The following is a 19,769-nucleotide window of genomic DNA, read 5'->3' on the forward strand; positions in this document are numbered from 1 at the left end:
TGTTGTGGCAATGCTGGATAGATTCCTTGAAATACACTGCTACCTCTCACAAACAGCCTAACTTCTCGTTACTAGGAAATTGGCCTGTGAACAAGCGGTAACACGTACTGCACCATCTAACTTGCAGGCCTTGGAATGAATAAAAGTGATTTGGGCGTACTGACTGGAAAATGTGTTTTAAGCATTTTTAAGGGCACACAATTAGAAAAAGACTTCGTCGTATTTATGACGAAAGGCGTATCATTCCCAAGCCTGAACTTGTCATGTGAAGCACACATCTAATACATCACAGGTCATGGCACATAATATGCTGCCCTACATGCCAACCGGCATAACGGGCAGTAAGAAGATGGCACAATACTGACATACTTTCTTTCTTTATTTGGTGTTTAACGTCGTTTTCAACCATTCAAGGTTATAATACTGACATACACATTAATCACTGTACACAGACACAGAAAAAACACAAAAACCATTGGGAATGGGTTGATACCAATAACATTTAGTTGTGCAATAAGGAACGACAAAGTATACCTGCTAATAATTAGTTGTGCAATAAAACAAAATGAGCAATATGTGATTTTTTTTATACATTCATATATTATATATATAAGTGTCAAAAAGGTTATACTATACTACATGCCATTAGTATACCTTAGACCGATCGGAAACAATTAATCTACGCAAGAAATTTTCGCAAGACGTGCAAGTAATATGCGTACCATTAAAAAGCAAAGGTGCGACAAATTGTAACGTTAACTAACGTTAACGGCAGCTCATGAGATTCAAAGGTGAGATTTTTTAACCACTGTGCCACAAACATATTTGTTGTCTTTTTTGTCATAAATCACAAATGGCAAACCTCTGCTGATATGATATTGGAACCAACATAAACCGTTTGTTACTGACATTAAAAAAACAAAAAAACATTAAAAGAACACAGGTTACAAATAAGACTTGTATGAATTAAGCTGACAAAACTTTCTTTCTTTATTTGGTGTTTAACGTCGTTTTCAACCACGAAGGTTATATCGCGATGGGGAAAGGGGGGAGATGGGATAGAGCCACTTGTCAATTGTTTCTTGTTCACAAAAGCACTTTCTTTCTTTCTTTATTTGGTGTTTAACGTAGTTTTCAACCACGAAGGTTATATCGCGACGGGGAAAGGGGGGGTGATGGGATAGAGCCACTTGTTAATTGTTTCTTGTTCACAAAAGCACAAAAGCACTATAATCAAAAATTTGCTCCAGGGGCTTGCAACGTAGTACAATATATTACCTTACTGGGAGAATGCAAGTTTCCAGTACAAAGGACTTAACATTTCTTACATACTGCTTGACTAAAATCTTTACAAAAATTGACTATATTCTATACAAGAAACACTTAACAAGGGTAAAAGGAGAAACAGAATCCGTTAGTTGCCTCTTACGACATGCTGGGGAGCATCGGATAAATTCTTCACCCTAACCCGCGGGGGGTAGCTGACAAAACTTAACACTGACTAGGATTATGAGATTCATAAATACTGTAGTCCAATGACTGCCGGTAATTTTTGGATCTGGATTCTCACAAGGTGTTGGTCATGGGATACATCACAGGAGCCGATTTCAGCTATGCATGATGGGTGGTGCGTGCAGCACAATTAAGAGGATCTTTTAATTGGTACACTAGCTGTCATAGATTTTTGGTCCCATAAAATATGTCCAGTATGAAGTTAAAAAGTTAACGACACGACTGTTGATTCACATTTAGGACAGGCGCAATGGCCTAGCTAGTAGATAAGAAGTCGGTCTCCAAGTCACGGGTTCGCATCCCATATACTTTTGTCCTAGGTTTTTCATTCAGTAAAGGGGAATAATTCAAAAAGGAAGATGACATTTCTTTTTCATTTCTTGACCAATTTTCCCCCAAAATTAGGATGGCTAGGGTATTAATAATAAAACGTGCAGTTGTACCAGAGATGAGGAGTAAATCAACTTACATTGATCCTTACAAGAGATTGGTCTTCAAACACTTTTTTCCCACACAAGTGGTTGACTGTGGTAACTTTTACCATAGACCTATATAGGTCCCTGCTTTTACATATTTTATGACAAATCTGCAGTGAAAGCAATTACGATGCAGCACACCGTATTACAATAAAAGCTTATATACAGTGAGTAGTCTCCCGCATTTTCCTATTCTATCCTAGAATTACATTTTTTATTATGCTTTGATAAAAGAACAAATCAGGAAAATTTTTGACAATGTTACATTCAAACTCTGTGAGGTGCATGAAATATGCGTGTGAATTAACACAAACAAGCACCATAAAATCAGCAAGCACAGCCAAGTCGTAAGGTAAACTTACATTAATATTTTACACACAAAGAGGATACCAGAACTTAACATATCATAATTTTATTCTTGTAAGCTAACATGAAGATTTAGTAGACAAACTGAAGCGAAACAGATCAGCAAAAGCACAATGTGTAATGATTACACAACCATGCAGTCCTAGACTTTGCCACCCCTTACATCCTAGCTTCCCTTGCAGATCATATTATTAATTACAAATTGTCGTAGATCCATGCAGGCTTAAACATTAACCAAAAAAAATACGAGCATCCTTCCACACGGACGCAAAAAAAAAATATCTACAGCCATGGCTTTATGGTCTTAACAGTTAAACATGTATTACGTTATCATTAAGATTCATGCTTTGTTAGCACTAAGCAGTTGTTTTAATCAGTCTGGTTTTCTCTTGTTTTCATCTTATGAACATTCTAAATGTTAGACTAACTTATTGTCTTGTACAGAATAACAACTGTGTGAATGGTGCTATACTGAATGAAAGAGTGTGACATGAAGTTCTTGTACATCATTGTAAAGAGTGTGAATCAAAAATTTTAGTGTAAATTTTCATTTGATTAATATACTTACCCAAATCTCATAAATAGCAATTTACTTCCGTTAAGTGCTTAAACGTTGAACACGCTTCCCTGGTAACACAAGGGAAGCCACTCCCCTAAAGAAAAATCACATAAACAGTCACTAGACCACGTGATACCTCAGGGTAGGCTCCCCTTATCGCCACGTGACACGCGGCCGCCATCTTCAATTCACTTCTTGACAAGCCTGAGCAAGTCTGAAAGCGGGGTAGGTGGGAGGGCATTTGATATGAGATTTGGGTAAGTATATTAATCAAATGAAAATTTACACTAAAATTTTTGATTAAATTACATATTACTTCCCCAAATCTCATAAATAGCAGATTGCTACTTAAGGAGGTGGGATCATAAAACATGAATATAAGCAGACAGACAACTCACCCTAAGTTCTGGGTAGAGCCTGCCCGGCAACCACGACCGCAGGTAGGACGTTGCATCCATAAGGACGAGTGCCAGAGACGTCCCTCAAATAGTAATTCAGGAAGACGTCTTCTGATCTCCAGTAAGCGGCGCCCAAGACCTCAGATAGACGCCTGGATTTGAAGACAGCGAGAGATGAGGCCCAAGCACGGGTCTCATGAGTCCTCGCCGAGGAGAGAGGAAGGATGAACTGAGAAGAACGCCCACCATCATTCTGCTGCCACCACACATAGGCTTGTCTAATGAGAGTGGAAGCCCATTTTGCTAAAGTGACTTTGGCAATGTCTTTGTGTCTAGCTGTGTTCGTGGAGATGAATAACAGCTTCTGACTACTAGCCCGAATGGGGCTTGTACGAGATAAGTAAGTCGTTAGCGCACGAACCGGACAGTTCATAAGATCTGGATCGTTTGGAGCTAATATATTAGACAGTGGATGAACTGTGATCACTGGTGATTGCTGATCTGGTCTCTGATTTAGAAAATCTGGTCGAAAATTAAGCGAGACGAAACCGTCTGCTTGAAACGAAATGTCTTTCTGCAGGCCAGATAAAGAATGTACCTCGCTACCGCGTCTGGCTGAAGCTAACAACAGTAACATTAATGTCTTGCGGGTTAGATTTGGTAAGCTTGCAGCATGCAAAGGCTCAAAGTCTGACGATCTCAAAAATTCAAGAACAAGAAAGAGATCCCAAGCCGGTACTGGTTGTTTGTTTTAATATCTGCAATCGAGGCGCCTTTCAGCACTGAAGCTATTGGACCGCCAAGATTGATAACATGCCCTAACTGTCGTAATGTTGAAGATATAACTGATCTTCTAACCTTAAGGGAGGATGCAGAACAACCTTGTGAAGACAACCAAGCCAAATGATTAGCGACTTGCATGGACCTAGGCGCTACTGGGTTGACGTTGTTTAACTGACACCAAGTATTCCAAGCTTTCTAGTGAGAGGAATAAACCGAATTTGTGGAAGCTCTGTGAGCTTTCTGAATCAACGAAACAGTGATGTCTGAAGCACCTGCGTGCAGAAGAGAATTTCTCACAACATCCACCCGTGAAGAAGCAGAGACTGCGGATTTCCGTGAGGAATGCCTGTTCTTGGTTGTAGAAGCTCTCCCTTTACGAGATTGAGAGGGACGGGAGAGCCCCGAGACAGACGTAGTAGGTCCGGATCCAGTGTTGGCTTGTCCATTTCTGATTAAGTCTTGGAGTTTGTCCACTCTCCTGAGAGAGGGCCGAACGGTCCAGGCTACTGTGTTGAATCTCATGCCCAGGTAAGAAAACTCCTGAGCGGGAGTGAGATCCGACTTGGTCTGATTGACTGCAAAACCCATATCCAATGCGAGGCGCAGGACGACATGAGTGTGAGAAAGGCAAAGATCTCGAGCCTGATGCAGAATCAGCCAATCGTCGAGGTACGCCCAAAGACGTACCCCCTTCTGCCGAATAAGAGCACAAATCTATCGAACACCCATTGTGAAGATCCATGGTGCTAAGAATAGGCCGAAGGGCAGGGCCCGAAACTAGTATGCCTTGTTTCTCCACCGAAACCTCAACCACTTCCTGTCGCAAGGATGGATGAGAAGATGAAATACGCGTCTAAGAGGTCGATGGAGGTGACCCAATCGCCCGGGCGAAAGGTGTCCCTGACCGTAGCTGGTGTTTTCATGGTAAAGCGTATGTCCCTTAGGCGTTCAGAGAGGAAAGTTCCAGAACTGGGCGCCACCCCCCTGAGGCCTTGGGTACCACGAAAATCCGGTTGAAAAATCCGGGGGAGGAATGATCTAATACTACCTCCACCGCTTGCTTCCGTAAAAGGGCCAGAATCTCGGCATCTATGACCATGACTGATTCCTTGTTGGCCGGAAAAGAAAAGTGAGGGAGAACTCTGGTAAGAGGAGCCTTTTCCTCTTTCCAGAGAAGCCGGAACCCCGATCTGACTATCCCTACGATCCAATTGTTGGTTACGTTCTGCATCCAAAATACGATCGCCCGAGACGGACCGCCCACCATCACGGGGATGGCGGCTGCAGGGATAATCAGATCAGGGGGGAATCACTGGGGGTTGGGATTTCGCCCAGACCCCCGAGACTTGCCAAAGGAAGGCTTCTTATTGCCAGAAGAAGCACCCCTTCCACGACCTCGAGAGGAACCAGAGTTTTGCTTAAAGCTACCTTTAACCGCAGGGGCCATGTAGGTAGCAGAGTCGGATTGTATGGTATGACTAGCGGAGCGTTGAGTGTATCTGGCAAACTCCAAATCCTTTGCCTCTTGGGTCTCTTTGTGAAGAGCATCAAGAGCCAAAGGACCAAAGAGCGCCTCCTCCGTGAAGGGAGATGTGCGCAAAGAGTCAATAGTTCGCCGATCCTGCAGTCTGGACTCGGAGAGGAAGTTATCCCTTCGAGTAAAAACTGCATGAGCGTAGAGCCGTGCTGATGACGCCATTTGTTGCGCCGAAACTTTAGCCAATGCCGACAAAAGAGCCGCCACATCCTGTTCGCTTGCATCTTGCCTGAACTCAAATGGTTCTAGGGAAGAAGTAAGCGCCCGCGTCAAAGAACGCAGCAGCGTATCCGAGAGGGATGCAAGTTCCAGTGCAGATCTGCCTGTTTCCTCTAACCCCAGAAGAGAAGATTCAGTGTAAGGAAACGCTTTATCCTTCTTGAAATGCTCAAAACGCAGGAAGTCAACAGCTGGAGTCACCGGAAGTGGAGCCCGAGGTAGGGCAAAAGTTTGAATCAACCCGCGATTGGACTGTTTCAACACTAACTTCCTGTGTGTGGCATGGCGAAACACAGAAGCCTGCTGCTCTGTGGCCAGCCATGAATCCACTGAAGGAGGAACCGGTCCATGCGCCACCAGAAGTGGCACTGGGCGAAGAGGAATGTTACTACCCAGCGGTGGGTGAGTAGCCAAAACTTTCGCCATTTCATAAGCCACCAAGGGAGATTCTGAGAAACGAAACCCCGAGGCGACAGGTTGCGATGGTAAAAAATCGTCAACCGCTGATTTAGGAGGAGCAGAATCGTCTACAGCTGCGACCACTCCCTCCGGAAAATACCGTGAGGTCACCTCTGCTGCAAGAGCAAGAGCCTGGATAAACCTTGCCGGTAACCGGAAAACTTCATCCTGTTCGGAATTAGTACTTCCGTAAACAGACGAAGAGTCTTGCGCAAAAGCGCTTCCTTCCGGTAAGAAACCGCGTTCAGTACACTCAGTATTACTGGCAGCGGTAACCGGAACCGAGCGAGGTCGATCACCGGAAGTGACCGCCTCTCGAGACATCTGGCCAATGTCCTCTTCCGGTTCCGCACGCGGACCGGAAGATGCCTGTGCTATCGACGAAGCGTTATGTAGAATACGCTCGCGACGCACCCCCAGTGGGGTGGCACAAGAAACGTCCGCAAGAAAGGAAGGTGTACCCGCTATTGGACGCTCTTGTAAGACACGATTGTCACCCACTGTCGCGGAACGACAGCTGACTTCCTGTGCCTGACCAGACATACCTTGAAGGTGAGGGACACCTGAAGCCAGTTCCGGATACGAGCATGGCCACTCGTACCGACCGGAAGCTGGATACTCAACCGAGACGTCGGCCGACGTAACGGTAGCTGAAGGTGTACGCAATTTAGCCAAAGATTGCACACCACCAACTCTAGAAGGAAGAATGGACGTAACACGACTAGCCGCTCTCCTTTCCTCAGCAAAAATGTCTTTAAGCTGACCAGCAAAGGAATGAAAAAATATCCATCATTTGCTCCTTGTCTAACGGAGCTTTGTCTGCCGGTTCAATGCTAAGTACAGGAGCGGCAGAATCAACAAGAGACTCAGCAGGAGGATCAATAACAACACTAAAAGAAGTATCATTGATAGGGTCCGTGACATGAACAGTAGGATTGGCTTTCGTTTTCTTAGCTGACCGCTTTGAAGAAGAATCTGAACTCGCTGATGCAGACGCACGTTTCTTATGTTCTTTGTCAGACATGTTGACCGAAAAAGTTGTAACAAACAATTTCTACAACAGAAAACGCTAGCCACAATACGAATAGAAAGGTCTCACCCGAACGTAGAGAAAACCAGGGAAAAACTCAGCTTCAAAAAAGCTGAAACGGCCACAAAAGGCCGGAGCGTGAACCAACACGTCTGAGCAGCTCAGGCGTTGGAAGAGAAGTGAATTGAAGATGGCGGCCGCGTGTCACGTGGCGATAAGGGGAGCCTACCCTGAGGTATCACGTGGTCTAGTGACTGTTTATGTGATTTTTCTTTAGGGGAGTGGCTTCCCTTGTGTTACCAGGGAAGCGTGTTCAACGTTTAAGCACTTAACGGAAGTAAATTGCTATTTATGAGATTTGGGGAAGTAATATGTAATTTAATGACGTTTTAGTTTAGATGTCAAGCGCTCAGAGCAAGCCTTTTTAACGAAAGTTTTTGATTTAGCGCTATATAAATGTTCTTATTATTATTATTATTATTATTATGGCTACTTTTGGTGCAGAGCAGGTATATCTTAACAGCATGACTGACACCCATGTCATTTTGCAAAATGTTCAAAAACAAAATGTCCACTCGATATCGGCACAGAAAGCAGTCACGCTGGCAACTTTTTAAGTGTGTCCTTGTGGAAGAATGCTTTATTCTATTTTAAATCGCTAAACAGATCAGTGGTGGTTGACATTTTGGTTTATGCCAAAAGGAAGGCATCTTTTCAGATGCTGACAATACTGATCCGCACAGAGCAATCTCTAACATTTATGTTACAAGTCCAGTAGGTTTCTCGTTTTCAAAGCCACGAACAGAGCACTGATCGAGTGGCCATCAGACTTATTGTTACTTTTTATTCTAAAAAAAACTAACCAAAATTAAGAATCAAACGAGACTGATCAGAGACTCGTTAGCTTTCTTGCTTTCTTTCTTTATTTGGTGTTTAACGTCGTTTTCAACCACGACTTGTTAGCTAAGGGTAATCTTTAACATTTATGCCACAATTAAGTGCCATGGCTTTCTTCTTCTTGAAGACACTTATAATGCACTGAGCAGCCTTCTGTGGAACTGTTATATTCTATTCTTGAAACCAAACACAAAGAACTACAAGCACTCACGCAGAAGCAAAACAACCGTTTGCCAGATCACCTAAGGCTAATCTTTAACATGTATGCTAGAAATCAGAAAAACTAACAGTATAGGTGCAACAAGGTTGATAAGCAAATGGCAATCTGAAACGTCTACGCTACGAGTCCCATAGGTTTCTCCTTATTAAAGACGCTGACGATGCACTGGGCAGCGGTGAGCGACATGCTGTCGCGAGAATCCCAGGTGTTGGAGCCCATGTGAGGCGTGATGACACAGTTGGGCAGACCCACCAGGGGGTGGTCTTTGGATAGAGGCTCCGGCTCCGTCACATCCAAGCCCGCACCACCGATGGTGTTGTTCTTGAGAGCCACGCAGAGGTCATCGTGGTTGATGACCCCTCCACGGCCAGTGTTGACGATGACGGCTGTGTTCTTCATCCTGGTGGGGAAAAGAGACATAAGAGTCACACAGTTACTACAGTGGTACCTGCGATGAAAGGACACCCTTAGGAATAGCCAAGTGTCCCCACATTACAGGTGGCCTTTCATGACAGGTATACTTTGGTAGAGACAATATAAAAAGGGACAAAAGAAGGTGTCCTTTTAAGGAAGGTGTCCTCTCATGGGAGGGTCCACACATCGCAGGTACTGCTGTGCAGCTTTAAGACATTTGGAAGAGTGTAATTTGTTTAATTGGGGTATTTTTTTAATGTTTTTATTATTGACAGCACACTTTATTATAATCTATTTCATTAAATAACCTCTACAAACAAATTCTAATTAGGAAAATGACCAGGGCTCCCTAAAGTGTGAGTCCCTGCGTCCTATACACACTAGAAGCAGAGAATTCTTACTAGAAATTCATGGAGGGACGTCCCATGACGCACTACAACTAAAGCGGGTCCCGGGACTCACTAAATATACTTTATCATGCTTACAATCACTACTGCTCTATACCGATGTAAGTTTAGGGAGGTGATCGTACCCATATGACTATAATGTTTTTGTCAAGGGCTTCGAGTTTCAAAAAGTCGGCATCACTGAAAGTTTGGGGTCCATGGACCCAATAAGTTGAGTGTCCAATGGGAGCTTGCCCGCCTGAATGACACACTTGTCTATATACCTTGCCAGGGTTTTGCTGTTGATCTTGTGGCGTGTCTGTGGTGTGAGGTTGCAGCAGATACAGAGAAAGTCGACCTGTCCCAGCATTTCGTCTAGAGTTTCGCAGTACTCAGCCTCGATGTCCTTGGCAAAGGACACCTGCACCACATCATGGTACAGCATCTTCTTCGGTCCAAACGGCAGCAACCGCTTCCCCACACCATAACCGATACGGCCCAGCCCTGAGAGGGAGAGGAGGAGGAAATGTTTAAATTACTGGTTTAAATGTAGCACACACACACACACTAACACTTTGCAAGCACATGCAACCTACCTACCTCCCCCCCCCCCCCCCCCCTTCATGCACAGGTAGTACAGTGCTTCCACTACATGAACTTCCAACAATTTCGTAACAGAGAGCGTTAAGTCCTGGCGCAAAATGATTTCAGAACGTTTGAAAACAGTAGTTTTAAGTACGGATTTTTTAAATGTAGCACATACACAGACCCCTTTTAGACACATGCACTCCTTCCCCCCCCCCCCCCCCCCCCCCAATCCCCTTCCTTCGGCACACACAGTAAAGATTTTTTAATTTAAACGGCCATCAAACAAAAATGACCACTGTCTTAGGGTAGGCACAAAGAGCATCTAGCCTAGTGAACAAATATAATGTGTTCATGCTGAGCATACAAAAAACTAAGTTTTTCTTCAAGGGTTCATAATATAGACACTTACCAAATATGCCAATAACACTGTTAGTGACTTCGTAGCCACAAAGCCATGTTGGGCGCCATTCTGGTTGCCTCCCTTCCCTCACCGACTGTATACCTGCACATTGCAATCATTCCAACTCACAAACAAAATTTGATCCAGCATATAATTAAACGAAGAAAACTATACTTTACATATACCTCAACGTTATAAGGCCAAAAAAAAAAATAGGTCTGTTTACGGTAACCCGACCGACCCTAGTTTTTTCGCGCGACCCTAGACTTTTTTTTGGCATTTCGGAAAAGAAAAAGAAAAAAATCTTGTTTTTTTGGCAAAATAACGTAAAAATATGGTTTTTTGGAAAAAAAAAACAAAAAAAACAACCCCGACCTACCGACCCTATTTTTTGGGCCTATGTTACCGTAAACAGACCTATTTTTTTTTTTGGCCTAAGGGTTTTGTTCAAGGCAATTGCATGCAGCCAGCCGTCAGTCCATACAGACAAATACCGCTGACTAATATAGTATAGATCTCTCCTGTCACTCAGGTGAGCCAAAAAGGAAAGATACCCAACATGAATCATCATGCTCTTCTGACTTGTTCTTAATACTGCGCACATAACCAAAAGAAACTGAAAAAGAAAAAAAAAAAAAAAGAAACTGACATATGTAGGAATGAAAGTTTGGCAAGTCAGGAAAAGAAGGCTGTGTATCCAGGGCCGAGGTGCATGAGAAAGTTACCAACTGAGTGGGAGCCAGCCGCAGTGTTGGATTGGTTGAAATTGAGATTACTTGTGATTTCCACTAATCAGACCCCAATGTTTGTTCTCTCTTGGTTGGGTACCACCCACTTTTGGTTTGTGCACCACAGCACAGGTTGCCGTTATAGCTCATATGGGACAATGTCACTGTTGGCCTGATGGGAGCCAATGACCCCATAGAATTTCAATGATTTGCGACACAATTTGGCACCACAAGGGTAAAAGTGTTCACTTAACTTTGTTTTCAAATCTAAAAACTTATCCTGAAACCATTTTCGAAATCGGCTATTTCACATTTCTAAATCGAAACTTTACAACTTCCTGTCCTTTTCACGCCACATCCTGACCTTCTTTGAGGCGTCTGGTGACGAAAAGCAGAAGACTGACGGTGCACTCGGCAACACTGTCGGTGGAAACATTGGGCGTGTTGGTGACCTTGATGTTTCTTTCCTTGCAGGCATCAAGGTCAATGTGTTCATAGCCTACTGACATGGAGGCTATGACCTGCAGCTGGGGTCCTGCACAGGTTGAAATAAATGACAAGCAATATTAGACTGAGAGAAAGGGATTGTTATATTGTGTACTACAATGTTAATCAGACAGATAACATTCCAGAAGAAGGGGGATTTTATATTGTGTACTATGTCACTATAGTGACATAGTACACAATATAAAATCTACTACGTCACAATTATGATGTGTACAAGTGACTATGTTGGGTGAGCACTTCCCCTTTGGTATGGAAAGCTTGAGACAGCTCGACAAAAGAAGCTATAAGGCCCCATGCAGAGAGGACTTGGAGAGGACAGCTAGCACATTTCGCCCTGCAGTCCGGACTGACGATCTAACAGCGAACGACAAGAAGAAGTAGTATGGAAAGCTTGACAAGTAAAGACGTGTTCGAAGAACCCACTGATGATTCAAGTCTGTATGTCTGAATGTGAACGCATCAATGCCGACAAGGAACACAACATGCAGGGATCATGGGAAAAGGGGGAAGAGAGAGAAAGTGTTTGAGAGAGCGAGAGAGAGAATCGAGAGAGATCGAGAGAGAGAGAGGGGAGGAGAGAGAGAGGGATCGAGGAGAGAGAGAGGGATCGAGGAGAGAGAGAGAGGGGAGGAGAGAGAGAGAGAGGAGAGAGGGAGAGAGAGAGAGAGAGAGAGAGAGAGAGAGAGAGAGAGAGAGAGAGAGAGAGAGAGAGAGAGAGAGAGAGAGAGAGAGAGAGAGAGAGAGGTATGGTGGTATGAGGTAAGATGCATTTAGTTCAACATTTCACATTCATTCACTCCCAAATGTTACACACACATTTTCAGCAGTTCCTAGCAGTGAAAAAATGCATCAAATTTGCCCAAACAATGGCAAAGTTTTGGGTGTTTTAAATCATGATTTGGTGTTTCAACAACCTTTTGATGTTAAGTATAATCTCCCTACACACACAACAATAAAAAAAATGTACAAGGGGATTGCTTATCATTCATGTACTATAGAAACATATCTGGTCAAACAGAAAAAATACAAAATACATCAACCTTTTCCCCAAATTCACAGTAACAAGGCAAATCGCTATGCGATTGTAAATAAACTGTAAAAAGAATTGATTTATAGTGGCATCAAAATGCCTGAGAAATACATACAGGTTCGAATTATTTCCTTTCTATATTAAAGCTTTTGTACTGATTATTCAGTCACTAATACTCAAGCTTAATTTATACTTTATTTTTTTAGGTAATTCTGAGACGAATTGCCTGGGGAAAAGTCGTCAAAGCAATCGCAGTGCGCTTTTTAAAATCCTGTTTCTCACGGCAGTGCAGAAAAGTGTACGCGAAGCACACCGCGAGCGGCTTTTGGATAATATACTTGCCTGCAGCGTGCATGCTTTTCAAAGATGGCTGCGGTGTTTGAACTGTGATGGCATGTAGTGTGTCGCGGTCTCCTCCGTGTGGTTTTCTACATAAACCTAGGGATCAACTGCTCTTGAAGATTTGTGACCAACCCAGCTAACATTCCTATCATAACAATGTTCTGTCTGACAATTTCATTGACCGAGTCGTCTGCTATACCTAAAGTATTATAACTTTCTTTCACATCTCGCTTCATCGTCTCTTTTTTCATCGCCATCTTGAAGCGCTCTGTCTTGATATGATACGCTGCATAGGCCGAAAAAGAGACTTGGCCGAGAAAAAGCGCATTGATTCCAACGCCACACAGCTGAATTAATCTTGCTTTCTCACGCAGCCCCTTCCATTTTCTTTTCACAAGACATCTCTTTCTATAGCTGGGTAATTCCCCTTTCAAATGGGTGTTTAAATGTCTGTGATATAAAAGTCGCAGTTTCATTGATGGGATCGTAACAGGTCTTTATCTGTTCCATTACTAAATAAAACTGAACATGCAATAACTGCGCAGATCAGCCGCAAACCGCTACTCGAATCTGCATGTGCCTGTACTTCCTTCTCAAGGCATGACCTGGCAAGGTTGTCAGCAAGGTCAAGGTGACACACCAAGGTGCCCCGCAGTATGCGTCTTTAAAAACAAAAACAAAATCGGCGTGGTTATTTACTCGATAAACAACGGAAACGTGTGTAATTCAAGAGAAAGATATCTGAATATCTAATCTTTCGGTAAATTACCGAATCTTTCAATTCATGATCAGATTAAAAACAAAAGGCATGCGGGAATCTAGAAAAGAGAAAGTGCAGTCATACTGTCATACATCCGCGTTACAGCCTCACAAACAGATAAAAACAACAACATAAAATTGAAGAAAAAGAAAGGAAGAAACCGTGAGCAATCCTCACCTGCAGCATCCATAACTGCAGCATCTACCTGGTCAGTCAACATGCACAGAAGAGCGTCGTATTTATTTTCCCCGATATTGTTCACTAAGTCGGCATGTGGAATGGCATCGTCGCTGTCCCAAAACGTCAATTCACAATCATTTTTCTTCAGAAAAGCTGGGCCTGGTTTCGGAATTCGCCTAGTAACATAAACCTTGTACTTCGGCATTTTGATTCTGGAAGCAAACTCACAGCAACGAAGATCAGCACAGCACTAATAATGCCAGACGAGACAGTCACGTAGCCGCCGCAAATTACGCCGTTGCGAGTTGTTTAGCGGCGCCTCTGCGATTGGAGCAGACCGGTTGACCTCTCTCATTTGCATGTCACGTGTCACTAGCGACGCAAATCCTGTGAGTTGTTTTGTCAGAAATCGAAAGTAGGATGGTGCCAGCGTTGGAACTAAATACGGACTTGATGAAATAGAAATATCAGCGTGTCTGTCGTGCAAACTTTGCGTTCGTCTTTTGTCCGTTATACCTAGGTATTTATTTTCTATTTTTTATTTTTGTAGTTGTTGTTGGTAGTATCGTGATGAGCCAAGTACTTATATCTTGTCATGTTTATTGATTATGATATGTGCAGACCTACCAGTGTACCCACAGTAATTCCTTGGAGGCCGGTGATAACGGTATTTGTTTGTTATTGTCTGTCTTATTGTTTTATTGTTTGTTCACTTGTTTTCTAATCTTATACTTCTCCCCCCCCCCCCCCCCCCCCTCCTCTGCCTCTGTCTCTTGTTTCAGTCTCTCTCTCTCTCTCTCTCTCTCTCTCTCTCTCTCTCTCTCTCTCTCTCTCTCACACACACACACGCACACACGTATATACATGCACATATTCATTGCTTGAGTGCCTGTTCGTGTCGGGTGGGGGTGGGGGGTCAAGCGCGACTGGGCGACTGAGTACAGGCTGCCTGTCAGTGTTTCAGTGGAACAGGAGAATGATATAGAGTGGGCGTGGCAGCTGGAAATATCAACACTGGTGATCCTTCAGCAAAGGGCGCGGATAGCATTTACCCTTGAGAGGCCAAGGTCATATTATATCCTTCATTATTGCCCCTGTGATGGGAACTGATGTGTCCTTGACCGGGTTTAGAGTATCAACGGCCGTTTCAATGATATTGTTTTGGTACCATTATTGTGATCGCTTAATAATGGGGTAATAATTATAATGCCTGAGGTAGTTTGACTATTTTAAAGCATAGGTCCCTGTTTTAAGTAATTCAGACATGCGGAGTTTGGGATTTATTACACCCCCGGTATAGGGGTGTGTATAGGTTTCACTCGATGTGTTTGTTTGTTTGTTTGTGTTCGCGCATATAGATCTCAAGAATGAACGGACCGATCGTCACCAAACTTGGTGAACAGGTTCTATACATTCCTGAGACGGTCCTTACAAAAATTGGGACCAGTCAAACACACGGTTAGGGAGTTATTGGTGGATTAAGATTCTACAAGGACTTATAGAGGCACATATTCATGGTCAAAGGGAAATAACCACACTTGTTAGCAGTGCCTGCTCAGTTGGTGGCAGTGAGAATGCTAAGGACGGGGGTGTTTTTCCTACCTCGGAGGAATTTCTTGTTTCGTTGCGGGTTGGTTAACTGTTTGCTCAGTGCAGTGGATTTCAGCTTGACTATCAATTCACGTTAGTGAAACTGTATAGTGAAATCCGGCGCAGGCCGAAACTGAACCCGCGAGTACTGATCTGCACGTGTTTACTAGTGCTGATGGGGTCTATGTCGACCAAAAGAGTGGGATTCCCTGTGTTACACGACACTTGAGATTGCCACAAGTTCTCAAATGTCGTATAGTTGTGTTCTTTTATTCTACGTCGCCCGTCTTCGCAGCAACAGAAAACAACTCGTCAAATTGAGTTCGAGGATTTATTCAGCATTCCATACATACAACTGCACATCTAGCAGAACTCAAAATAGAAGCTTTTTTTACATACAAATCGCGCTGGCATATATACACACCGGTGACACTGTGACGGTTCCCCTACGCTTTGTGTTCGGTGCCCTGACCCTTTGTGTTCGGTTCCCACTCGGTTCCCACACGCCAAAATTCGCGGACATAACATCCATTTATGGTAGTATTACGCAATGTTGCTCTCTGAGAATGGTCTTGTTAGATCTGTGAGTGTTTACACTACATGCCTAGGTGCTGTTGGATTGAAGGTTTTTGATATTTTAGCCGTTATTAGGTAGAATGCCTTCCACTTTACTGCAAAACTGCATAATTCGTAGCATCGGCAAGAAATATCCTACCAAAAAATGCCTGCTTGGAACTGTCGTTGGTCCAGCAAAAGGTTCAACATGTCTGTAGCAGACAGCCCAAGTTTCAAGATTGTAGGGCCATCCAAACAGCCGTAATAATAAAAACAACAAAAGTAGTCAGTGAAATTGGCTGTGTTCGGTCCCCCCACACTTTTGTGACGTAGGCGTGACGGTTCCCATAATTCATTGTGTCGGTCCCCACTTTCTGTGTCGGACCCCACTTTCGACCTAATTTCTCTGTGACGGACCCCACAACCAGCCTATTTTGTGTCGGTCCCCACACCTTCTTGGATTTATGACTTGCCGGTTACTTGTATCATTGTATTCATTGAATCTAATTGTCTCGGAGTTATTTTTCAGCAAAAACCGGCAAGGCAGCACCTTTTGTGATACCAAGTAAGTCAGATGACATCAGTATGTGTGTGTGTGTGTGTGTGTGTGTGTGTGTGTGTGTGTGTGTGTGTATGTGTGTGAGAGAGAGAGAGAGAGAGAGAGAGAGAGAGTGAGAGAGAGAGAGAGAGAGAGAGAGAGAGAGAGAGAGAGAGAGAGAGAGAGAGAGAGAGAGAGAGAGAGAGAGAGATTGACACCTTTCCAGATCACTCCGGTTATGCGACACTACCGCGAGCGTCACTACCGCGTGTCACACTACGGCGAGTACGACACTACCGCGTGTAACACTACCGCGTGTCACACTACCGCGAGTACGACGTCACTACCGCGAGTATAACACTGCCGCGTGTCACACTACCGCGCGTACCACAACCGCGAGTACCATAACCGTAGAGAGAACGCATGCAAACTTACTTCTTGTGAGTTTGTGTTCTAACGGCTTTGATTGGAAGCAACCCATTAATTCTATATGTATTCTGATAGTGTGTTCTGATCGTTTTGAGTTCTTGGTTAGCATGACAAACATTGAATTAGTGTTCAGAGAACAGACCAGGCCTTTTTGTTTTATATTTCAAGGAAACATTTCAACCTTTGCCTTCAGCCATGGAAGTCATAAAATGACACGCGGTAATGTTATACTCGCGGTAGTGTGACACGCGGTAGTGTTATACTCGCGGTAGTGTCGTACTCGCGGTAGTGTCGTACTCGCGGTAAGTTCTGTTTCCGTACCCGCGACAGCGGCAGCGACAAAAGAAAACGCGCGCAAACGCGTGACGCGTTTCCGTACTTGCGTTTTAAACATGCGGTAAAATCTGTAAACTCCCGCGTTGCCGCGCGACAACGCGAAAAAATCGCTCCAGGACCCTTTCAAAAAAATCGCGTCGCTTGCCGCTTGTCGCGCCGCTAACGCGTCGCGCGTGTGGAAACACTCCTGGTCATTATGGGGGCGAGGACGCCCCCATTCTATACGGATAGTTTCGAGGTTGACCATGGGCAGCGCCATTTTGTTGTGAAATACGTCATCAGTTTGTGTACACAGGAAGTTGTGACATCCGTCACCCTATGGGAGGGGTGACGTCAAAATTGTTCATCTGTAGAAAGTTGTGAAATCCGTCACCCTATGGGAGGGGTGACGTCAAAATTGGTCATCACAGAGTTTGTGTAACACAGGAAGTTGTGAAATACGTCACCCTATGGGAGGGGTGACGTCAAAATTGTTCAACAAAAACATGATATGTCGCATTGTGCAGGGTCAACTGCAACAAACTCAAACCGAGCCATTCATACCTAGCTGTATTTGAGTGACTTATATACCCGACATTTTTATTTCTTATTTTTAGCACAGGTGTAGGAAAAATCATGAACCAAAATGTTATTTATTTTCTAATTTAACATTTTTTTTACAAATATGACCATGGTCTTTTAAACATACAGTGACATTAAACATTGTTATGTTAAAAAAAAGAAAAAAGAAAAAAAGCTTTTGTGCACAAATCAGAAAATACATTGTACATTTTACCTACAGGCCAAACCGTGAGTGTCTGTGGCAAAGCCCGACCCAGGAAATTGCACTGATTTTATATTTAGATCAGAGAGAAATTGTCAAGAACAGGCGCTTGCATTTGGATGTGTCCAATGATAGTAGGTTTGGTTGTGATCAATCAGAATAATGTAGGAATAAAAATGTATGACAGTTTAGTATGATGACATGTAATTCACATATGCTGAAATATGATATTATACATCATGTAATATTATTATGGCTGTTGCCATGACCATGAAACCCAACAAAGGTTTAATGTAATGTAATTCAAAATACCAAAACCGAGCACCTATTAATCTCGTCTTTGCGCGTGAAGATTGAGGCCGTCTGCCAGTAGCGGTTAGGTCATACAGTGGAACCCCTCTCTAGCGACCTTTAAAATGTTGACAAAAATCGGTCCTTGTGGAGGAGGGTCCTTACAGAGGGAGGGGGCGGAGTCAGGGGGCCACAAAGAAAGTCAGATTTAAAAAAAAAAAGAAAACAGAGAAGTTTGAGTTGCTGACGACCGTTCTCTCTGAAAGCAAACTGCTTCGATTTCATGTTTGTCCTTGGTGTCCACCAGTTCTGGTGCATGTACTACCCTGGCCAAGTTTCCTCTCAAGACATCAAAGAGACCGCCCCAGTATACTCTACAGCCTCTGGGCGAACCACCTCTCATAGCTAAAACTGGGTCAATGACCCCTGGGAAGAAGGTCAGTGTCTATAAAAATTTTACTCCTAGGCCTGCGGCCAGGGGGGGGGGGAGTATACCGGTACCATTTGAGAATCAGACCAAATGAGAATTGAACCATTTGAGAACATCCTTTTTTTTCAATCACTACATCGAAGGCCTGCGGCCCGGGGTTCACATGGGTTGGTTTGTTTGTTTGTTTCAAACCCACACCCATATACACACATTTCCCATTTAAACCATTTGTCGGCCCCCTGTCGATATTTATCGACTAAGTTCCTTGTTTTCTATGTGCTTGATTTTCGTCGCACCGCTGGAAAAACGCTGTCGCGGGTACGGAAACACAACTTTAGTGTGAGACGCGGTTGTGGTACTCGCGGTAGTGACGCTCGCGGTAGTGACCAGCACCCGATCACTCCACATAAACGCTGGTTCTGGTTGCATTGTGCCGCTGACATACAGCTAATAGGATTTTTACACCCCCGGTATAGGGGTGTGTATAGGTTTCACTCGATGTGTTTGTGTTCGCAAGTAGATCTCAAGAATGAACGGACCGATCGTCACCAAACTTGGTGAACAGGTTCTATACATTCCTGAGACGGTCCTTACAAAAATTGGGACCAGTCAAACACACGGTTAGGGAGTTATTGGTGGATTAAAATTATACAAGGCCTGGTATAGACGGACACCCCCGTTGGTCAAAGGGAAATAACCAGTCTCACTGCCACCAACTGAGAAGGTTATTTCCCTTTGACGGGGGTGTAGTTCCTATCGGAGGAATTTCTTGTTTTAATCCTTTTGTGGTATTGCTGATGATGCTGAACATGTATTTTACTAGTTTACCAATATGTATCTTTGACCCTGATAGCCTACGAAAACGGAGCAATCATGGCCCAACATTGGCCCAATGCTGAATTTATTGGCGCGGTGTTGAGCCTTAGTCGGGCCGTTGTCGTAGGCTGTCAGGGTTTATGTAGCCTTGTTCCATTGTATTCTGACTGTCATAAAGTAATTAATTTTAAGAGAAAGCAGTCATGAACACAAGGAGCTGGGAAAAGTTG

The 19,769-nt window shown here is 43.7% G+C and overlaps 1 protein-coding gene across 1 annotated transcript; it reads right to left on the bottom strand.

The window, feature by feature from the left end:
- Positions 1-368: 368 nt before the first annotated feature.
- Positions 369-14,118, bottom strand: LOC138978066 (glyoxylate reductase/hydroxypyruvate reductase-like). The gene is made up of 5 exons (XM_070350697.1): positions 13,789-14,118; positions 11,337-11,507; positions 10,254-10,346; positions 9,541-9,760; positions 369-8,856 (listed from the first exon to the last, which is right to left on the bottom strand). Exons 1-5 carry the CDS (start codon positions 13,994-13,996, stop codon positions 8,571-8,573), a joined length of 978 nt encoding a protein of 325 aa, XP_070206798.1. The 5' UTR covers positions 13,997-14,118; the 3' UTR covers positions 369-8,570.
- Positions 14,119-19,769: the final 5,651 nt, after the last annotated feature.

Source organism: Littorina saxatilis, linkage group LG10, assembly GCF_037325665.1.
Source record: "Littorina saxatilis isolate snail1 linkage group LG10, US_GU_Lsax_2.0, whole genome shotgun sequence".
NCBI lineage: Eukaryota > Metazoa > Mollusca > Gastropoda > Littorinimorpha > Littorinidae > Littorina > Littorina saxatilis.